This window comes from Scyliorhinus canicula, chromosome 21 (assembly GCF_902713615.1).
Source record: "Scyliorhinus canicula chromosome 21, sScyCan1.1, whole genome shotgun sequence".
In the NCBI taxonomy this organism is placed as follows: Eukaryota; Metazoa; Chordata; class Chondrichthyes; order Carcharhiniformes; family Scyliorhinidae; genus Scyliorhinus; species Scyliorhinus canicula.
Genome location: NC_052166.1, coordinates 70239234 through 70263251, shown reverse-complemented (window position 1 = coordinate 70263251; position 24018 = coordinate 70239234). Strand labels below are relative to the sequence as shown.

General features: G+C 49.7%; 1 protein-coding gene across 1 annotated transcript in view; it reads right to left on the bottom strand.

Annotated features, from left to right (window-relative positions):
• sardh (sarcosine dehydrogenase) overlaps positions 1-24018 on the bottom strand; it is a 357516-nt gene that overhangs the window by 79299 nt on the left and 254199 nt on the right. Inside the window, exons 4-8 of the mRNA XM_038781905.1 lie at positions 17490-17669; positions 10857-10980; positions 8809-8909; positions 6476-6580; positions 3046-3175 (exon numbers count right to left, since the gene is read on the bottom strand). Coding sequence (XP_038637833.1) covers positions 3046-3175; positions 6476-6580; positions 8809-8909; positions 10857-10980; positions 17490-17669 — 640 coding nt within the window. The remainder of the gene's footprint in view (positions 1-3045; positions 3176-6475; positions 6581-8808; positions 8910-10856; positions 10981-17489; positions 17670-24018) is intronic.

The following is a 24018-nucleotide window of genomic DNA, read 5'->3' as shown; positions in this document are numbered from 1 at the left end:
AGTGATTGTATATAACACAGACCATACCCTAACCCAGTGATTGTATATAACACAGACCATACCCTAACCCAGTGATTGTATAAAACACAAACCGCACCCTAACCCAGTGATTGTATATAACACAGACCGCTCCCTAACCCAGTGATTGTATATAACACAGACGGCTCCCTAACCCAGTGGTTGTATAAAACACAGACCATACCCTAACCCAGTGATTGTATATAACACATACCGCCCCCTAACCCAGTGATTGTAGATAACACAAACCGCTCCCTAACCCATTGATTGTATATAACACAGACCATTCCCTAACCCAGTGATTGTATATAACACAGACCGTTCCCTAACCCAGTGATTGTATATAACACAGACCCCACCGTAACCCAGTGATTGTACACAGACCCCACCGTAACCCAGTGATTGTATAAAACACAAACCGCACCGTAACCCAGTGATTGTATATAACACAGACCCCACCGTAACCCAGTGATTGTACACAGACCCCACCGTAACCCAGTGATTGTGTATAACACAAACCGCTCCCTAACCCAGAGATTGTATATAACACAGACCCCACCGTAACCCAGTGATTGTACACAGACCCCACCGTAACCCAGTGATTGTATAAAACACAAACCGCACCGTAACCCAGTGATTGTATATAACACAAACCGCTCCCTAACCCAGTGATTGTATATAACACAGACCGCACCCTAACCCAGTGACTGTATAAAACACAAACCACACCCTAAATCAGTGATTGTATAAAACACAGACCATACCCTCACCCAGTGATTGTATAAAACACAGACCATACCCTCACCCAGTGATTGTATATAACACATACCGCACCCTAACCCAGTGATTGTACATAACACAGACCGCTCCCTAACCCAGTGATTGTATATAACACAGACCATTCCCTAACCCAGTGATTGTATATAACACAGACCGCACCCTAACCCAGTGATTGTATAAAACACAAACCATACCCTAACCCAGTGATTGTATAAAACACAGACCATACCCTAACCCAGTGATTGTATATAACACAGACCATACCCTAACCCAGTGATTGTATATAACACAGACCATACCCTAACCCAGTGATTGTATATAACACAGACCATACCCTAACCCAGTGATTGTATATAACACAGACCATACCCTCACCCAGTGATTGTATAAAACACAGACCATACCCTCACCCAGTGATTGTATAAAACACAGACCATACCCTCACCCAGTGATTGTACATAACACAGACCGCTCCCTAACCCAGTGATTGTATATAACACAGACCGCTCCCTAACCCAGTGATTGTTTAAAACACAAATCGCACCCTAACCCAGTGATTGTATATAACACAGACCATTCCCTAACCCAGTGATTGTATATAACACATACCGCTCCCTAAATCAATGATTGTATAAAACACAAACCACACCCTAAATCAGCGATCGTATAAAACAGATTGACAGTATTTACAATCTGACTTTAAAATCTGTATTCACCACTAGTAAAATGACAATTCAGACTCTGTTCTCCACCCCAGAGATGGAGAAGTTCCAGTTCAAGGAGTTGACCATCTCCTATCCCAAGGGATAGTTTGCTTCAACCTTCAGCCAGTGGTGTAGGATAACTGGGTTAGGGAGTGACAGATGAGGATCTACATGATCAACACCGAAACCCTACACTAAGGAATCTTCCCCATGACAGAGTGTAACTGATCATGGGAGAGTCCCTTTAAGAAATGTTTTTGTCTTATCACATGGCTTCAGTAATGTCATTGTGTGGGTGGGGCTGGGCTGTGGCTCTAAGTTTTACATTTGCTTTGAGTTTTGGACTGGTTTGAACTGCACAGGTTGAAAGAGGCGTCTCTCGATCTTCATTCTAAAAGCTGTTTCCAGACAGCTTGATAACGTAGAAGAGATAATAGCTTTCTGGAAGGAATCAAACCGGCTGTTTGAAAAGGGGAACAATAGTATCACTAACTTTATACCAGTAAAAATGCAATCTCCTGGGCAAGCCCTTGAAAAGGGGTTTCTGGTTTTACTTGGATTTTGTTATTGAATTGGAGCAATTATGGGGGGGGATTCATGAAGGATTAGACATAGCTTACCGTAGCTGTGTGGGGTCTTTATGTTGTAGTTGATAAAAAGTCTTACTGTGTGTGTTTATACAAATGTTAACTAAATTCATCGAAAAGTTTTTTTTAAATTAAAAGCGCCTCAGAAGTCTGTTGAATAACATCTGAAAGGCTCTTCTCATCCTAACCAAATTCAATAAACAGTTATAGGTCAGGTGAACTCCATGATTCACTTTGGAGCTTTCAAAACCCTGAGGAAATGTCCCCCCCCCCCCCCCCCCCCCCCCCCCCGGTGACAGGGTGTAACTGAGGAAATGTCCCGTCCCCCCGTGACAGAGTGTAACTGAGGAAATGTCCCCCCCCCCGTGACAGAGTGTAACTGAGGAAATGTCCCCCCCCCCCCCCCACCCCGTGACAGGGTGTAACTGAGGAAATGTCCCCCCCCCCCCGTGACAGAGTGTAACTGAGGAAATGTCCCCCCCCCCCCCCGTGACAGGGTGTAACTGAGGAAATGTCCCCCCCCCCCGCCGTGACAGAGTGTAACTGAGGAAATGTCCCCCCCCCCCCCGTGACAGAGTGTAACTGAGGAAATGTCCCCCCCCCCCCCCGTGACAGTGTGTAACTGAGGAAATGTCCTCTTGACTGAGGCCCCTTGATTCAGTAAAAGACAATCTCAGAACCTCTCCCTCTAATTTCCCTGACCTCCCATTGGTACATTGAGGTCGTGAGTGGACCAGACTAGAAAGATCCCATGCTGCAATCCCGGTCTGTCTTGAGTTGCCTCACATTGACCGAGTCCCAGAACCCAAGTTTGAAAGGGGAATAAGGTCAGTGAGGGTTAGTGCTGAGCTCACACTGGACAGGGGGCACCTGGACAGGTTTGGAAAGGTATAAATATAAACTCCACTCCACCTCAAGCCAGACGCTCACTGCACTGTTATTGATCTCATCTGTACCTGGGCCACACACAGTTGACTTGACTCCCGTGGTCTCCAGGGCTGGGATACGGTTGATTGCTCCTTCAATCAGCTGTGTGAAGATGTCCCAGTCCAGGTCAAAGAGGCTAAAGGCAAATTTATCTGAAACCTGCAACAAGACAGCAAATTGAAGATACGAGCAGGACCGTCCCAAAGGAACAGCCAATAACACCTTCCCAATTATGGATTCCACCCACAGATCTTACACTGTATTCACAGCTCAAAAACAGACCATTTGGCCCATCTGTTCTGTGCTGGTATTGCTGCTCCACATGATCCTCCCACCCATTCCCTCTTCATCTCAACCAATCACCTTATCCTTCTGTTCATTTCTCCTTCACATGTTAGTGGAGACATGAAAAGAACTTTTCTTGTGCAGTGAGTTAGGATCTGGAATGCGCTGCCTGACAGTGTGGTAGAGACAGATTCAATCGAGGCATTTAAGAGGGATCTGGACTATTAATGGAACAGGAAGGATGTAGAGGGTTACGGAGATACAGCAGGCGAAAGGCGCTAGCTGAATTGTTCATTTGGAGAGCTAGTGCGGATACAATGGGCCAAATGGCCTCCTTCTGCATCAACTCTGTGATTCTATGGTTGGCCCCTGAATTCATCGATATTATTTCCCTCAGCCACTCCTTGTGGAAGAGAGTTCCAGAATCTTCCCGCACTCTGAGTGAAGCTGTTTCTCTTCAATTCTTCATTGGGCATTGGGTTTATTCGTGACTATTGCATATTCCTCACGCTAATTCTGGTCTCTCCCACAAATGAAATCTTCTTCTCTACGCGACCCTATCGAAACCCCCTTCAGAATTTTAAGGACCTCAATAAGGTCACTTCTCAGCCTTCCTGTTTTTGGAAAAGGAACCTCAGCCTGTTCAATCTTTACTGATTTCAGGAACAAAAGAATGACTAGAGTAAGATTAGGGCCAATCAAGGATAGTAGTGGAAAGTTGTGTGTGGAATCAGAGGAGATAGGGGAAGCGTTAAATGGATATTTTTCATCAGTGTTTACACTGGAGAAAGACAATGTTGTCGAGGAGAACACTCAGGTTCAGTCGACCAGGCTAGATGGAATTGAGGTTCAAATGGAGGAGGTGTTAGCAATTTTGGAAAATGTCAAAATAGATAAGTCCCCTGGGCCAGATGGGATTTATCCTAGGATTCTCTGGGAAGCCAGGGAGGAGATTGCAGAGCCTTTGTCCTTGATCTTTATGTCATCTTTGTCGACAGGAATAGTGCCGGAAGACTGGAGGATAGCAAATGTTGTCCCCTTGTTCAAGAAGGGGAGTAGAGACAACCCTGGTAATTATAGACCTGTGAGCCTTACTTCGGTTGTGGGTAAAATGTTGGAAAAGGTTATAAGAGATAGGGTTTATAATCATCTTGAAAAGAACAAGTTGATTAGCAATAGTCGACACGGTTTTGTGAAGGGTAGGTCATGCCTCACAAACCTTATTGAGTTTTTTGAGACGGTGACCAAACAGGTGGATCAGGGTAAAGCTGTTGATGTGGACAGGCTATTGCAGAAAATAAGGAAGTATGGAATTGAAGGTGATTTAGTGGTTTGGATCAGTAATTGGCTAGCTGAAAGAAGACAGAGGGTGGTGGTTGATGGCAAATGTTCATCCTGGAGTTCAGTTACTAGTGGTGTACCGCAAGAATCTGTTTTGGGGCCACTGCTGTTTGTCATTTTTATAAATGACCTGGAAGAGGGTGTAGAAGGATGGGTTAGTAAATATGCAGATGACACGAAGGTCGGTGGAGTTGTGGATAGTGCTGAAGGATGTTATAGGATACAGAGGGACATAGATAAGCTGCAGAGCTGGGCTGAGAGGTGGCAGATGAAGTTTAATGCGGAAAAGTGTGAGGTGGTTCACTTTGGAAGGAGTAACAGGAATGCAGAGTACTGGGCTGATGGCAAGATTCTTGGTAGTGTAGATGAACAGAGAGATCTCGGCATCCAGGTACATAAATCCCTGAAAGTTGCCACCCAGGTTAATAGGGCTGTTAAGAAGGCATATGGTGTGCTAGCCTTTATAAGCAGGGGGATTAAGTTTCGGAACCACAAGGTCATGCTGCAGCTGTACATAACTCTGGTGCGGCCGCACCTGGAGTACTGCGTGCAGTTCTGGTCACCACATTATAGGAAGGATGTGGAAGCTTTGGAAAGGGTTCAGAGGAGATTTACTAGGATGTTGCCTGGTATGGAGGGAAGGTCTTACGAGGAAAGGCTCAGGGAATTGAGGTTGTTTTCGTTAGAGAGGAGAAGGCTGAGAGGTGACTTAATAGAGACATATAAGATAGTCAGAGGGTTAGATAGGGTGGACAGTGAGAGTCTTTTTCCTCGGATGGTGATGACCAACACGAGGGGACATAGCTTTAAATTGAGGGGTGATAGATACAGGACAGATGTCAGAGGCAGTTTCTTTACTCAGAGAGTAGTAGGGGTGTGGAACGCCCTGCCTGCAACAGTAGTAGACTCGCCAACTTTAAGGGCATTTAAGTGGTCACTGGATAGACATATGGATGAAAATGGAATAGTGTAGGTCAGATAGGCTTCAGATGGTTTCACAGGTCGGCGCAACATCGAGGGCCGAAGGGCCCGTACTGCGCTGTACTGTTCTATGTTCTATGATGATTGTTACCTTGTGATGAATGCAGAAATTGTTATATTTTATATTCTGTTGCAGTAATGTACTCAAAGACCTTGGTTTGAAATACATACAGGCAGAGTGCCTGATAAAGCTGTAATTAGAGAGTCGTAAATGGTGAGGTAATCATTAATTCCAACCACTGACTTGGTTACAGATAAAGAGTTAGTGGAATAGTGTTTGATTTCTGGAGATTCCCTGGAGTATAGATGATTCATCAGGAGTTGTATTTAGTCCCAGCTAAAGGGACATTCACAGAACTTAGTGGGATACGTAGAGAAATAGAAGATAGGAGCAGGAGGAGGTCTTCAGGTGAATACACCCCAGGGTTCTAAAAGATGTTGCTGAGGAGATTGTGGAGGCATTGGTGACGATCGTTCAGGAATCACTGGAGGCAGGAAGAGTCCCAGAGGACTGGAAAGTGGCTAATGTAACATCCCTGTTTAAGAAGGGAGGGAGGCAGAAGACGGGAAAATATAGGCCGGTTAGCTTGACTTTAAGATTTTAGAGTCTGTTATTAAAGATGAGATTGCGGAGTACTTGGAAGTGCATGGTAAAATAGGACTGAGTCAGTACGGCTTTGTCAAAGGGAGGTCATGTCTGACAAATCTGTGAGCATTCTTTAAGGAAGTAACAAGGAAGTTAGCCAAAGTAGATCAGTGGACGTGATTTATTTAGATTTCCAGAAGGTCTTTGACAAGGTGCTGCATAGACAACTGCAAGACTCCCAGCTGGTTTCAGTTCAAACCTCTCACCTCTTCCCAGAAACCTGGGTTTGGCTCGTATCCACCAACAGACAGGGCATCGCCTTGGAGCCGGAGATACACAGAGCTGTCATGGTCCCGAACATTTGGCATATTCTGGAAGAGAAATAAAAAACACAGAAAGGGTGTATGTAACAGGAGTTAAAAACACAGAGTAACGCTCCCTCTATACTGTCCCCATCAAACACTCCCAGGACAGGTACAGCACGGGGTTAGATACAGAGTAAAGCTCCCTCTATACTGTCCCCATCAAACACTCCCAGGACAGGTACAGCACGGGGTTAGATACAGAGTAAAGCTCCCTCTACACTGTCCCCATCAAACACTCCCAGGACAGGTACAGCACGGGGTTATATACAGAGTAAAGCTCCCTCTACACTGTCCCCATCAAACACTCCCAGGACAGGTACAGCACGGGGTTAGATACAGAGTAAAGCTCCCTCTACACTGCCCCCATCAAACACTCCCAGGACAGGTACAGCACGGGGTTAGATACAGAGTAAAGCTCCCTCTACACAGTCCCCATCAAACATTCCCAGGACAGGTACAGCACGGGGTTAGATACAGAGTAAAGCTCCCTCTACACTGTCCCCATCAAACACTACCAGGACAGGTACAGCACGGGGTTAGATACAGAGTAAAGCTCCCTCTACACTGTCCCCATCAAAGACTCCCACGACAGGTACAGCACGGGGTTAGATACAGAGTAAAGCTCCCTCTACACTGGCCCCATCAAACACTCCCAGGACAGGTACCGCACAGGGTTAGATACAGAGTAAAGCTCCCTCTACACTGTCCCCATCAAACCCTCCCAGGACAGGTACAGCACGGAGCTAGATACAGAGTAAAGCTCCCTCTACACTGTCCCCATCAAACACTCCCCAGACAGGTACAGCACGGGGTTAGATACAGAGTAAAGCTCCCTCTACACTGTCCCCATCAAACACTCCCAGGACAGGTACAGCACGGGGTTAGATACAGAGTAAAGCTCCCTCTACACTGTCCCCATCAAACACTCCCAGGACAGGTACAGCACGGGGTTAGATACAGAGTAAAGCTCCCTCTACACAGTCCCCATCAAACACTCCCAGGACAGGTACAGCACGGGGTTAGATACAGAGTAAAGCTCCCTCTACACTGTCCCCATCAAACACTCCCAGGACAGGTACAGCATGGGGTTAGATACAGAGTAAAGCTCCCTCTACACTGTCCCTATCAAACACTCCCAGGACAGGTACAGCACGGGGTTAGATACAGAGTAAAGCTCCCTCTACACTGTCCCCATCAAACACTCCCAGGACAGGTACAGCACGGGGTTAGATACAGAGTAAAGCTCCCTCTACACTGTCCCCATCAAACACTCCCAGGACAGGTACAGCACGGGGTTAGATACAGAGTAAAGCTCCCTCTACACTGTTCCCATCAAACACTCCCAGGACAGGTACAGCACGGGGTTAGATACAGAGTAAAGCTCCCTCTACACTGTCCCCATCAAACACTCCCAGGACAGGTACAGCACGGGGTTAGATACAGAGTAAAGCTCCCTCTACACTGTCCCCATCAAACACTCCCAGGACAGGTACAGCACGGGGTTAGATACAGAGTAAAGCTCCCTCTACACTGTCCCCATCAAACACTCGCAGGACAGGTACAGCACGAGGTTAGATACAGAGTAAAGCTCCCTCTACACTGTCCCCATCAAACACTCCCAGGACAGGTACAGCACGGGGTTAGATACAGAGTAAAGCTCCCTCTACACTGTCCCCATCAAACACTCCCAGGACAGGTACAGCACGGGGTTAGATACAGAGTAAAGCTCCCTCTACACTGTCCCTATCTGTGCAAGTGAAGGTTGAGATGCTCCCATTGAGGGAGGGCTCGGTAACTGTGCATTCCTGAGTCATTCCTGTGATTATACTTTAAAAGTACAGCCTTGGTTGTGAAATACTTTGTGACATTGAATTGGTGAAAGTCACAGTGAGGAAGGGATAACGGCAGCCGATATCTCCGCCTTCCGCCCAGTGATACCTGCTGCAAAGTGTGTTCAATGTTCGGCCAGGACAAGGTCGAATGGTCTTTGATGCTCTCCACAGCTGAATACCACGAGGAGGGGTTAATCAATGAGGAACTGAACGCCAAAGGGGTCTGTAACTCGCACAAGGTCAGTGCCTTCACAAGAGGGAAGTCAGTGTGCTTTCAAACCAAATCACAAAGAGGAATCTAACACAACCCTGCACCAAGGAATCACAGGACAGGCCAGGTGCAGCCCCCCCCCCCCCCCACCTCCTCCTGCCCCCCACCCTTGCCCCACCCCTGGCACCTACCTGGATTCCTTCAATCCGCTCGGTCACCACATAAGCATGCCGCATGCCGATCAGAGGCACATTGACTCCTGCCAAAGCGCCCAGTGCCCGAGCCCACACACCTGAACAGAACAAAGTGAGTCAGTTACAGCAATCCTGGTAAACACTGCTCTCTGCTGGCCATTTAGCAACCAGCAGCTCACCTCAATTCCAATCTCGCAGGGTCGCGACATATGAACATCTGAATTAGGAGCAGAATAGGCCAATTCGCCCCTCGAACCTGCGCCACCATTTGTTAAGATTATAATTGGTCTAATTTTTGCCTCTACTCTCCTGTATATCCCGACACTATTTGACTCCCTCGTCAGTCAAGAAACTATCCAACTCAGCCATAAAAACCTGTTTGAATGACACAGGCCACACCGTCCTCTGGAGGCCAGACTACGACCCTCCGATTGAAAGACTTTATCCTCATTTCCATCTGAAATAGGAGAGTTCTGGAATCTCGCTTCATTTAAATAACATTCTCCTCCTCTATTCTTCCTCCCAAAGTGGAAAGGTTCACATTTTCCCAGCTTACACTCAAACTGCCAAATCTTTAGCCACCCACATTAACTTATTGATGTCCCTCTGCCGACTGCTTCTATCCTCTTCAAAACTTGCTCTCCCACTTCTCTCAGCTGCTGAAGATTTGGTATTACAGCAAAGGGAGAGTCGCTCACCGATTACAACAAACCGGCCATTCAGCCCCTTCAGTCCACGTCACAGACAACCTCCATATCTGCCAACAGTTTGATCCCAGTTACTGACACCCTCGCTGATCTTTCATGTTGTCCAATTGAATCCAGTATTTTAACATTAGCTCCGAATGGCTCGGAGACGCTTATATGGAAGCATCTCAGACTCAGTCATTGCTACAGAATCCAGGTTGGTGCCGGCATTGAAGGACTGAGGAGGAGCTAATGAGGGAGTTCCACACTGTCAGAGGGTCAGTACTGAGGGAGTGCTGCACTGTTAGAGGGTCAGTACTGAGGGAGTGCTGCACTATCACAGGGTCAGTACTGAGGGAGTGCTGCACTGTTAGAGGGTCAGTACTGAGGGAGTGCTGCACTATCACAGGGTCAGTACTGAGGGAGTGCTGCACTGTCAGAGGGTCAGTACTGAGGGAGTGCCGCACTGTCAGAGGGTCAGTACTGAGGGAGCGCCGCACTGTCAGAGGGTCAGTACTGAGGGAGTGCTGCACTGTCAGAGGGTCAGTACTGAGGGAGTGCTGCACTGTCAGAGGGTCAGTACTGAGGGAGTGCTGCACTGTCAGAGGGTCAGTATTGAGGGAGTGCTGCACTGTCAGAGGGTCAGTACTGAGGGAGTGCTGCCCTGTCAGAGGGTCAGTACTGAGGGAGCGCCGCACTGTCAGAGGGTCAGTACTGAGGGAGTGCCGCACTGTCAGAGGGTCAGTACTGAGGGAGTGCTGCACTGTCAGAGGGTCAGTACTGAGGGAGATCCGCACTGTCAGAGAGTCAGTACTGAGGGAGTGCTGCACTGTCAGAGGGTCAGTACTGAGGGAGTGCCGCACTGTCAGAGGGTCAGTACTGAGGGAGTGCCGCACTGTCAGAGGGTCAGTACTGAGGGAGTGCTGCACTGTCAGAGGGTCAGTACTGAGGGAATGCTGCACTGTCAGAGGGTCAGTACTGAGGGAGTGCCGCACTGTCAGAGGGTCAGTACTGAGGGAATGCTGCACTGTCAGAGGGTCAGTACTGAGGGATAATTGGAATTTGCATCCTATTGACATCCCACAGCAAAGAAGAGGGCCATTCAGCCCATCCACACTGGCCCTTGCTTCGATTGACACCCTACCGAGGCACAATCCCCTGCCCCTAGCCCCTCCCCTAACCCCACCTCACCTTTGCGACAGTTTAGCGTGGCCAATCATCCTGACCTGCACAACTCTGGACACAATCTGGGATCCTCTCTATTCCCATTACAACACTTGCTGCAGGAACTGGAACGTCCAGTAATAAGGTCAGCATTTCCAGCTCTGGACGGAGTATCTGCTGCTTATTGTTACACACCTGCACAGTTAATCGCACAGGTAGTCTGGATTGTTCCGTACTCCGTCTCTACACCACTGACACGCCTGACTCCATAATCATCCACCTTCACCTGGATTCCTCCCACTGGACAGTTTTCAATCACCTAATGACAGAGGAAAGAAAGAATATCAGAGTCAGAATCCTGATTTCCCTGCAACTCAGAGCCAGACCCTACATCTGAAACCACAGATACCAGGGGCGGGAATCTCCAATCCCGTGGCAGAGTGTCCACACCCTCGTAAACTATGTTGCGTTTTACGACGGTGTGAACGGGCCGCTCACACGACTAATTCTGGCCCCTCCAGGGGGCAGCACGGCGTTGGAGCGATTCGCACCACTCCAGCTGCAGATCCCGGCGCAAACTGTGCGCCGCGGGATCCGTGCCTGCACAGTGTCACCGCCGGCAACACCGCATGCACAGTGTCACCGGCGGCAACACCGCATGCACAGTGTCACCGGCGGCAACACCGCATGCTAACCACTGTGCAAACCTGGGTCCCTGACGCTGTGAGACAGCAGTGCTAACCCGGGTCCCTGGCACTGTGAGGCAGCAGTGTTAACCCGGGTCCCTGGCACTGTGAGGCAGCAGTGTTAACCCGGGTCCCTGGCACTGTGAGGCAGCAGTGTTAACCCGGGTCCCTGGGGCTGTGAGGCAGCAGTGCTAACCCGGGTCCCTGGGGCTGTGAGACAGCAGTGTTAACCCGGGTCCCTGACGCTGTGAGACAGCAGTGCTAACCCGGGTCCATGGCACTGTGAGGCAGCAGTGCTAACTGGGGTACCTGGGGCTGTGAGGCAGCAGTGCTAACCCGACACCCTGGGGCTGTGAGGCAGCAGTGTTAACCCGGGTCCATGGCACTGTGAGGCAGCAGTGCTAACTGGGGTACCTGGGGCTGTGAGGCAGCAGTGCTAACCCGAGACCCTGGGGCTGTGAGACAGCAGTGCTAACTGGGGTACCTGGGGCTGTGAGGCAGCAGTGTTAACCCGAGTCCCTGGTACTGTGAGGCAGCAGTGCTAACTGGGGTCCCTGGGGCTGTGAGGCAGCAGTGCTAACCCGGGACCCTGGGTCTGTGAGGCAGCAGTGCTAACCCGGGACCCTGGCACTGTGAGGCAGCAGTGCTAACCCGGGTCCCTGGGGCTGTGAGGCAGCAGTGTTAACCCGGGTCCATGGCACTGTGAGGCAGCAGTGTTAACCCGGGACCCTGGCACTGTGAGGCAGCAGTGTTAACCCGGGTCCCTGGGGCTGTGAGGCAGCAGTGTTAACCCGGGTCCATGGTACTGTGAGGCAGCAGTGCTAACTGGGGTCCCTGGGGCTGTGAGGCAGCAGTGCTAACTGGGGTCCCTGGGGCTGTGAGGCAGCAGTGCTAACCCGGGTCCCTGGGGCTGTGAGGCAGCAGTGTTAACCCGGGTCCCTGGCGCTGTGAGACAGCAGTGTTAACCCGGGTTCCTGGGGCTGTGAGGCAGCAGTGCTAACCCGGGTCCCTGGGGCTGTGAGGCAGCAGTGCTAACCCGGGTCCCTGGGGCTGTGAGACAGCAGTGTTAACCCGGGTCCCTGGGGCTGTGAGGCAGCAGTGTTAACCCGGGTCCCTGACGCTGTGAGGCAGCAGTGTTAACCCGGGTCCCTGGGGCTGTGAGGCAGCAGTGCTAATCCGGGTCCCTGGGGCTGTGAGGCAGCAGTGTTAACCCGGGTCCCTGGGGCTGTGAGACAGCAGTGTTAACCCGGGTCCCTGGGGCTGTGAGGCAGCAGTGCTAATCCGGGTCCCTGGCACTGTGAGACAGCAGTGTTAACCCGGGTCCCTGGCACTGTGAGACAGCAGTGTTAACCCGGGTCCCTGGGGCTGTGAGGCAGCAGTGCTAATCCGGGTCCCTGGGGCTGTGAGGCAGCAGTGCTAACTGGGGTCCCTGGGGCTGTGAGGCAGCAGTGCTAATCCGGGTCCCTGGCACTGTGAGACAGCAGTGTTAACCCGGGTCCCTGGCACTGTGAGACAGCAGTGTTAACCCGGGTCCCTGGGGCTGTGAGGCAGCAGTGTTAACCCGGGTCCCTGGCGCTGTGAGGCAGCAGTGTTAACCCGGGTCCCTGACGCTGTGAGGCAGCAGTGTTAACCCGGGTCCCTGGGGCTGTGAGGCAGCAGTGCTAACCCGGGTCCATGGCACTGTGAGGCAGCAGTGCTAACTGGGGTACCTGGGGCTGTGAGGCAGCAGTGCTAACCCGAGACCCTGGGGCTGTGAGGCAGCAGTGTTAACCCGAGACCCTGGGGCTGTGAGGCAGCAGTGTTAACCCGAGACCCTGGGGCTGTGAGGCAGCAGTGCTAACCACCATGCCACCAATTTTCAACATTTCTGGGTAGTTGTACTGGAACAGCATGGCTAGGGATGCGGCAAGTTCTGGAGCACAAGAGATGATATCACAGCTGTTATTACGGAGGGCACTATGGAGGCTTCGAGCACTGAGGCAATATGGGTGGAGCTGAGAAATAGGAAGGGTGCAGTAACATTGTTGGGACTTTACTACAGGCCTCCCAAAAGCGAGCATGAAGTAGAGGTACAAATATGCAGACAGATTATAGAAAAATGTAGGAGCAATAGGGTGGTTGTGATGGGAGATTTTAACTTCCCCAACATTGAATGGGATTCGTGTAGTGTTGGAGGCGTAGATGGAGCAGAGTTTGTAAGGAGCATCCAGGAGAGTTTTTTAGAGCAGTGTGTAAATAGTCCAACTTGGGAAGGGGCCATACTGGACCTGGTATTGGGGAATGATCCCGGCCAGGTGGTTGATGTTTCAGTCGGTGATTACTTTGGGAATAGCGATCACAATTCCGTAAGTTTTAGAATACTCATGGACAAAGACGAGAGTGGTCCTAAAGGAAGAGTGCTAAATTGGGGAAAGGCCAACTATAACAAAATTCGGCAGGAGCTAGGGAATGTGGATTGGGAGCAGCTGTTTAAGGGTAAATCCACATTTGAAATGTGGGAGTCTTTTAAGGAAAGGTTGTTTAGAGTGCAGGACAGACATGTTCCTGTGAAAATGAAAGATAGAAATGGCAAGATTAGGGAACCATGGATGACGGGTGAAATTGTGAGACGAGCTAAAATGAAAAAGGAAGCATACATAGGATCGAGGCAACTCAAAACTGATGAAGCTTTGGAGGAATATCGGGAAAGTAGGACAAATCTCAAACGCGCAATAAAGAGGGCTAAAAGGGGTCATGAAATATCTTTGGTGAACAGTGTTAAAGAAAATCCCAAAGCCTTTTATTCGTATATAAGGAGTAAGAGGGTAACTAGAGAAAGGATTGGCCCACTCAAAGACAAAAGAGGGAATTTATGCATGGAGTCAGAGGAAGTGGGTGAGATTCTTTAAGAGTACTTTGCATCGGTATTCACAAAGGAGAGGGACATGACGGATGTTGAGGCTAGGGATGGATGTTTAAATACTCTAGGTCAAGTCGGCATAAGGAAGGGGGAAGTTTTGGGTATTCTAAAAGGCATTAAGGTGGACAAGTCCCCAGGACCGGATGGGATCTATCCCAGGTTACTGAGGGAAGCGAGGGACAAAATAGCTGGGGCCTTAACAGACATCTTTGCAGCATCCTTGAGCACGGGTGAGGTCTCGGAGGACTGGAGAATTGCTAATGTTATCCCATTGTTTAAGAAGGGTAGCAGGGATAATCCAGGGAATTATAGACCTGTGAGTTTGACGTCAGTGGTCGGCAAACTGTTGGAGAAGATACTGAGGGATAGGATCTATTCACTTTTGGAAGAAAATAGACTAATCAGTGATAGGCAGCATGGTTTTGTGCAGGGAAGGTCATGTCTTACAAACCTAATAGAATTCTTTGAGGAAGTGACAAAGTTAATTGATGAGGGAAGGGCTGTAGATGTCATATACATGGACTTCAGTAAGGCGTTTGATAAAGTTTCCCATGGCAGGTTGATGGAAAAAGTGAAGTCGTATGGGGTTCAGGGTGTACTAGCTAGATGGATAAAGAACTGGCTGGGCAACAGGAGACAGAGAGTAGTGGTGGAGGGGAGTGTCTCAAAATGGAGAAGGGTGACTCGTGGTGTTCCACAGGGATCCGTGCTCGGACCACTGTTGTTTGTGATCGACATAAATGACCTGGAGGAAGGTATAGGTGGTCTGATTAGCAAGTTTGCAGATGATATAAGATTGGTGGAGTTGCAGATAGCGAGGAGGACTGTCAGAGAATACAGCAAAATATAGATAGATTGGAGAGTTGGGCAGAGAAATGGCAGATGGAGTTCAATCCAGGCAAATGCAAGGTGATGCATTTTGGAAGGTCCAATTCAAGAGCGGACTATATGGTCAATGGAAGGGTCCTGGGCAAAATTGATGTACAGAGAGATCTGGGAGTTCAGGTCCATTGTACCCTGAAGGTGGCAACGCAGGTTGATAGAGTGGTCAAGAAGGCATACAGCATGCTTGCCTTCATCGGACGGGGTATTGAGTACAAGAGTTGGCAGGTCATGTTACAGTTGTATAGGACTTTGGTTAGGCCACATTTGGAGTACTGCGTGCAGTTCTGGTCGCCACATTACCAGAAGGATGTGGATGCTTTAAAGAGGGTGCAGAGAAGGTTCACCAGGATGTTGCCTGGTATGGAGGGTGCTAGCTATGAAGAAAGGTTGAGTAGACTAGGATTGTTTTCGTTGGAAAGACGGAGGTTGAGGGGGGACCTGATTGAGGTCTACAAAATTATGAGACGTGTGGACAGGGTGGATAGCAACAAGCTTTTTCCAAGAGTGGGGGTGTCAATTACAAGGGGTCATGATTTCAAGGTGAGAGGGGGAAAGTTTAAGGGAAATGTGCGTGGAAAGTTTTTTTACGCATTAGGTGGTGGGTGCCTGGAACGCTTTATCAGCGGAGGTGGTAGAGGCGGGTACGATAGTATCATTTAAGAGGCATCTAGACAGATATGTGAATGGGTGGGGAACAGAGGGAAGTAGATCCTTGGAAAATAGACGACAGGTTTAGATAAAGGATCTGGATTGGTGCAGACTGGGAGGGCCGAAGGGCCTGTTCCTGTGCTGTAATTTATTTTGTTCTTTGTTCACAAGTTGTCAGTCCTATGGCTGAAACTTGTCAGGGTCCATAGCCTTTACAGTATCCAGTTCCTTCACCTGTTTCTTGATGTCACATGGAGCGAATCGAATTGGCTGAAGACTGACATCTGTGATGCTGGGGACCTCTGGAGTAGACCGAAATGGATCCATTGCAAATGCTTCAGTCTTGTCTTTTACACTGATGTGCTGAGCTCCTCCATCATTGAGGATGGGCCTATGGGTGGCTATCCAGTGAGTTGTTTAATTGTCCACCACCATTCACAACTGGATGTGGCCAATTGCAGAGTTTAGAGCTGATGGGTTGTTTGTGGAATCGCTTAGCTCTGTCTATTACCTACTACTTATGTTGATTGGCAAGCAAGCAATCCTTATTTCCCATTTCCTTTCCTTTGTGGTATTCATTTTGATCCATGGACCTTCAAGTCGAGCAAAGGAAGTGAGGAACTCCCACTGTGCTATTGGAGATTTAGATTTTTGACAGAAGAACTCTGAATTTCTAGCATCCCAGAGATCGGAGCAATTTGCTTTGTTTGGTTGGCTGATGGCCAATGGACCCTATTCTGCCCAGCAACAGATGGTGGTTGACTTCAGTCAGCTGGTGGTTTTCCGAGGAGCCAGATGGATACAGAGTTTTTCTGGACGTAGAGAGAGACAAAGCTGTGAGTTTCGCTCTCTCTTTCTCCAAAAACATTTCCTGCCTCCTGTTTCTGAGTCTGCAGAGACGTCATGAGATACTGATGAATCTACAGTGAAAACCATTATAGACAGAAAGCAGGAACACCAAACGAAAGGTCCAGACTAAAAAGAATCTCATTGGAAAACATCCATCTGAAACGGAGACTTTTATCCTTTTAGTTTTAGTGATATTTTCGTTACCCCTCATTCCCCTCTGTGTTTGTCTGTCTTGTGTGTGTAGAGAGGGAGGTTAGGAATAGTTAATAGTTAACCAGCTATATCAGGAGGCTAGTGCACCTGAACACATTCAAAATAATTAAAAGACATATTGCACTCAATATTTAATGAAATGGACAGACAGACGGGCCGTCTGGGGGATAACTACCCAATATTCTCCAGATTAATTCTATTGGTGGCAGTAGCTCAGATTTGGGACCAGCTGTTGCAATGCGACCACATAGCTAATTCAGTGAAGAGCCTGTACGCACTGTAACCAATCACTATTTGTTGATGTCCCATTGTCAATGTACTCTGTTGATTCACCTTTATTATTCTTTAATCTGCCGCAGAAAAATACTTTTCACTGTACATTGGTACATGTGACAATAAATATCAATTTATCAATAAAGAGACCCATAGTTTCTGTGGAAAAATAGACATGTTAACCAATTAAACCACAAATTATATCTCATGGGGAGATGTATGATTACTGTCAATCTGATGGGAAAGAGCATCTAGGAGATACTCGCTGATAACACTGCAGTAGAAAACAATAAATTCTCAAACATTTCCCCACTGTAACACACTAAAATCCAGTCAGATCAAACAAGCAGCGTTCTGAACCAACAGACAACTTACCGATGCCCCATTTGCTGTGGCAGCTCGTGCCAGGGTGGTACAGGTTCCAGCAGGGTCCATCGTGCCATCGGTGGGGACATACAGGGTACCAGTCACATCACAAACATTCATCAGGGGGTACAGATCCTTCGTCTCCGCAGGGGACAGGACATGGGACTCAATCCCGTAAGCTTTGCCCAACTAAAACAAGAGAAAAACAAAAAATGATTAAAACGAAGCAATCAAATGTTACTCTCACTGGGGTACGGGTTCGACACACACTGACTCTCACTGGGGTACGGGCCCCACACACACTGACTCTCACTGGGGTATGGGTCCCACACACACTGACTCTCACTGGGGTACGGGTCCCACACACACTGACTCTCACTGGGGTACGGGTCCCACTCACACTGACTCTCACTGGGGTACGGGTTCGACACACACTGACTCTCACTGGGGTACGGGTCCCACACACACTGACTCTCACTGGGGTACGGGTCCCACACACACTGACTCTCACTGGGGTACGGGTCCCACTCACACTGACTCTCACTGGGGTACGGGTTCGACACACACTGACACTCACTGGGGTACGGGCCCTACACACACTGACTCTCACTGGGGTACGGGCCACACACACTGACTCTCACTGGGGTACGGGTCCCACACACACTGACTCTCACTGGGGTACGGGTCTCACACACACTGACTCTCACTGGGGTACGGGTCCCACACACACTGACTCTCACTGGGGTACGGGTCCCACACACACTGACTCTCACTGGGGTATGGGTCCCACACACACTGACTCTCACTGGGGTACGGGTCCCACACACACTGACTCTCACTGGGGTACGGGGGTATAGAGTGCATTGGGAGTGTCCCTGTAAGAAATGCTTTTGTGTTATCACATGGCTTCAGTGATTTATTGTGTGGGTGGAGCTGGGCTGTGGCTCTGGGAGTTGGTTTTACTTTCACTTTGAGTTTGGGGCTTGTTTGTGTCTCTGAGTTTTTGCTGTCATTTTTACATTTGGTTGCTGTATTCAGAGAGAGAAGTAACTCAGCCTGTCTCTCCAGGTTCAGTTTAATAGCTGTTTCCAGACTGCTTGATAACTTGAAAATAAATGACTGTTTTCTGGAAGGAATTCAAACCTGCTGATTTGAAAAGGAAACAGGGGCGTCCGTACCCGGTCTGAGTGCCGCGTGCTGACACACCTTTGAAAAGGGGTTTCTGGTTTATGGGATCTTGTTATTGAATTGGAACAGTTAAAGGGGGAATTTATTAAGGGTTATATATAGCGTACTGTAACTGTTGGGTATTTATGTATGTCGTTGATAAAAATGCTTACTGTGTATGTTTATAAAAATGTTAACTAAATTTGTGGAATAAAGCTTGTTTTTGATTTAAAGTGCTTGAGGCCTCTGTCGAATAACAGCTGAAAGGCAGTCCCGTGTGCTCATCACAACCCAAATCTATAAACAGTTGTGGGTCAGGTGAACTCCATGATATACTTTAAGCTTTCTAAACCCTGGCCCATAACACATGGAGACGAGGACGGGAGCTCTTTCCAAGGGCTGGTGCAGACTCGATGGGCCAAAAGGCCTCCTTCTGCACTGTAAATGGTATGATCCCCCAGCACGCAGCTTTTTCTGATTTATATAAGCAAGTTAGTGATGGATGTTGAGTGCAAAATCTCTACATTTTTAGAAGATATGCCCTCCGTGACACGGTGAAAAATAGCGCAGGCAGAGAATACTCCAAAGAGCAACCGTGTATACTCATACAGGCCCGTGTGTATTAATAGTTACATATGGCTGGGAGGTAGGCATGACTCATATCTAATTTCGTGAACAAGATTTCACCAGCAGGCTTCGCGTAGAGATCCTCTATGCGAGGCATTGGGTATCGGTCGAGCCGGGAAGCCGTATTCACCGTAAGTTTATAGTCGCCGCACAAGCTAACTGTGGCATCTGGTTTAATTACCGGTACAACTGGCATTGCCCAGTCGGTGAAACGGGTGGGCCTGATAATCCTAAAGACTCCAAACGAGTGAGCTCCCCTTCTACCTTCTCGAGCAAGGAGTAAGGCACCGGGTGTGGCTTCCGGGTCAACCTGAATACCGGCTACGGCCACTTTTATCTTCCCCAAATGGGCTGGAATACTTCTGGATATCGTCCTAGCACCTCTGTCAACCCTCCAGAACCTGTTTGGAGGATGCGCTGCCACTGCAGCCGCAAATGGCGCAACCAGTCCCGACCCAACAGGCTGGGCTTGTGGCTGCGCACCGATACGTGGGAAACACCCCTCCTGGCGTCCATAAGTGACAGGGGGGTCATTGTAGTTCCAGCAATGCCCAATAGTTCCCCGTATACGTGGCCAACCTGGCCTGTGTATCGGTCAATGTAACGGTCGGTATACCCTGCTTGATTCGGTCAAATGTGTTCTGTCCGACCAGGGTGACCACTGCACCGGTGTCCAACTCCATCTCAAGTGGTGTCCACTGACCCTTAACGTCACTTTAATAGGGGCAGCTAGGGGAGCAGCCACACGATGCAGCTGCAGGCAGTCGTCTTCTATCCCCTCGGGTGTGTCACCCAAATGGAGAGTTCGGACCTTGGGTTGGCCCCAGCTTCTGCTGGAGTGACGGCTCCTCTGACACAGCCTTAATCAGCATCCACGCCGGGGTCGGCATCCACGCCGGGGTCAGCACCCACAGAAACTATACTTACACGGCTCCATATCCATGGGTCCTGGAGAAGGGTCTCCAGGAAGAACGTCCAATGGCCACTGGTGTGGGCCCTTACAGCACCCCGTCCAAGGAATGGCAGGGTCTGGGGAGGTGCTTTCAGATGGAAAGGGGCGCGCCCCAGGCCATGCACCTCCATTCCCTGTCGCTCCTGCACTCCTGGTTCTGCGCTTTCTCGGAACAGGGCTATCCAGGCGGCCTGGTGAAAACTCAATGTGGCTCAGTTAATAGTTTCCTTTAGGTGGCGATATTGTTGGTCCCACAACCCAACCGGTCTCGTACCTTCTCTGGCAAAGTGTCACCATATTCGAAATCCTGCACAGCCTGGATAAGGGCTCGGTCAGGGATTCCCCAGGGGTCCTCTCTGTGGTGTTAAGTCCGTAACGCTGGTCTATCACGGACGGGGTTGGGTTAAAATGTTGCCCCACCAAAGTCACAAGCTCATCAAATGTTTTACTGTCGGGTGTGGCTGGGTACGTAAGGCTTATCACCCAAAACATACACCACAGGCGGTTCGGTGATGTTATTCGCCCGGAAATAGGAACGTATCCATTGTGCGTACTGGTTCCAACTTCCAGCGCAGCATCAAAGACATCCAAATGTCCATAAAGAGACATGATGCAACAGAAAAAAACTTCCAACCTGTATCCAACAAAAAGTCCCATGAGGTGGTTTCAGCAGCGTAGACAGCTATCCACTTTAACCCTCGTCGCCAGTTCTGTGAGGGTCACGAAGCTTGTAGAGCCAAACAGAAAACTTTATTTACACCAATATGTTCACAGGGTCAGTAATTCACGACTGATTCCCTCTCTAGCCGGTATCAAGCTGGCCAACTCTATTTATACAGCTGTACTGCTAATGAATGGCCCATTCCCCCCCCCTCCTCATTGGGGAGTTCATATTCCCTGAGGAACATGGGGGATGAGGTGACAGATTTCCACATTGGTCCCAAGCCCCGGGACCTCCCCTGGCGCCGGTACCCCACAGCCGTAGCCGCCTCGCGAAATACTCCCCATGCCTTTTGCACTGCGGAGGGGTTTCCTGTACCATCTGCTGCTGCACACATTCCGCCTCCTTGCCTTCGCCCGCCATCCGGATACACCTTGGCGTGCCTCATTGCCGTCCAGCGGCGGAGGTCCCCACTGGAGGTCCCTCAACGGAGGTGACCTTCTCCTAAAACTTGGGACGAGGGTGATACATGCAGCAGTACCACCGTTTGCACCGGTTCACGGATGTACAAGAGCCTTTTTTGCGGCCTTGTGGAGTCCGTGAGCCACATGTATGTTCAGTGTCCCAGGCTGCACGCCCTGAGCCACATGTATGTTCAGTGTCCCAGGCTGCACGCCCTGAGCCACATGTATGTTCAGTGTCCCAGGCTGCACGCCCTGAGCCACATGTATGTTCAGTGTCCCAGGCTGCACGCCCTGAGCCACATGTATGTTCAGTGTCCCAGGCTGTATTCTACTTTTTGGTTTCTTAACAACGTTATTTAAAGTTTTATTTGCATTTCAGCCCCAGGCTCTGGATCTACAGGCATCTGTTGTGGAGGGGGGCGGGGAAGGTGGAGGACCTCCTCGTCAACCTGCTCCTGGCCCTGAGAAGCTTGCCATAAATAGGTCCAGGGAGTGGGTGACAGAGGTGGTCATCCGACTGGACCGTCCGTCCCTCTTCTGCGGCTTCATTCGAACCCGATGTCCCTGGAGAGGGAGCGTGCGGTGTCCACGGGCACAATCGAGGCCTTCCGTGCCCGGTGGGTACCGCAGGGGTTGGACTGTTTCATCGACCCCGATTCTCACATTTTGATTTAATGTTTTTAAGTTTCTGTTTCTCTTTGTTCTTTTGGTCTGTGCTCGGTTTGTCTTTTAGGAGCGGCCCATTTTAATTTATCCCTCGGTTCATTTCTGTTCTATTTAGTTGTTTGGCCCACGAATAAAACACGGAGGAACTCCAGCCAATAGGATCCAGGCAGCTCATAACAGCTATTAAGTTGGATGATCAGCCGTGATCATAATGAAGCAGGTTGGAGCAGGTTGGAAGGGCAGAATGGCCTACTCTGCTTCTATTTTCTATGTTTCCATTATAAATGCCCTTGTTTCTGACTGTAAGGGACCTACATTTATCTTCACCAATCTATTTCTCACATACCACATGAACCCCGTACTAACACCTCAACCTCCGGGACTGCAGCAGTTCAAGAATGCAGCACACCACCACCTTCTGAAGGGCAACGAGGGCTGGGCAATAAATGCTGGTCTAGCCAGCGATGCTCCCATCCCGTAAAGGAATATAAAAAAAAATTCAAACACACACCAAACAAACACCCAATTCACACACACACCCCGAACCCCCAATTCTCACACACACCCCGAACCCCCAATTCTCACACACACCCCGAACACCCAAATCTCACACACACCCCGAACCCCCAATTCTCACACACACCCGAACCCCCAGTTCTCACACCACCCGAACCCCCAAATCTCACACACACCCCGAACCCCCAACTCTCACACACACCACCCGAACCCCCAAATCTCACACACACCCCGAACCCCCAATTCTCACACACACCCCGAACCCCCAATTCTCACACACAACACCCGAACCCCCAATTCTCACACACACCCTGAACCCCCAATTCTCACACACCAGCCGTACCCCCAATTCTTACACACCACCCGAACCCCCAATTCACACACACCAACCGAACTCCCAATTCACACACACTAACCAAACCCCCAATTCACACACACTAACCAAACCCCCAATTCACACACACACCAACCAAACTCCCAATTCACACACACCAACCGAACCCCCAATTCACACACACCCCGAACCCCCAATTCACACACCCAAACCCCCAATTCACACACCCCGAGCCCCCAATTCTCACACACACACCAAACCTCCAATTCACACACACCCGAACCCCCAATTCTCACACACCCCGAACCCCCAAATCTCACACACACCCCGAACCCCAATTCACACACACGCCCCGAACCCCCAATTCTCACACACACACCCCGAACCCCCAATTCTCACACACAACCCCGAACGCCCAATTCACACACACCCCAAACCCCCAACTCTCCCACACCCTGAACTCCCAATTCACACACACACCCGAACCCCTAATTCACACACACCCCGCCCGAACCCCCAATTCACACACACCGCGAACCCCCAATTCACACACACCGCGAACCCCAATTCACACACACCAACCGAACTCCCAATTCACACACACTAACCAAACCCCCAATTCTCACACACACCAACCAAACTCCCAATTCACACACACACCAACCGAACCCCCAATTCACACACACCCCGAACCCTGAATCCACACACACCACTCGAAACCCCAATTCTCACACACACCGAACCCCCAATTCACACACACCAACCGAGCTCCCAATTCACACACACTAACCAAACCCCCAATTCACACACACACCAACCAAACTCCCAATTCACACACACACCAACCGAACCCCCAATTCACACACACCCCGATCCCCCAATTCACACACACAACCCGAACCCCCACTTCACACAAACACGAACCCCCAATTTACACACACACCGCAGACCCCCAATTCTCACACACACCCCGAATCCCTAATTCACACACACACCCCAAACCCCCAATTCACACACCCCCAAACCCCCAATTCACACACCCCGAACCCCCAATTCTCACACACACACCAAACCCCCAATTCACACACACACCGCGAACCCCCAATTCACACACACCAACCGAACCCCCAATTCTCACACACTAACCAAAC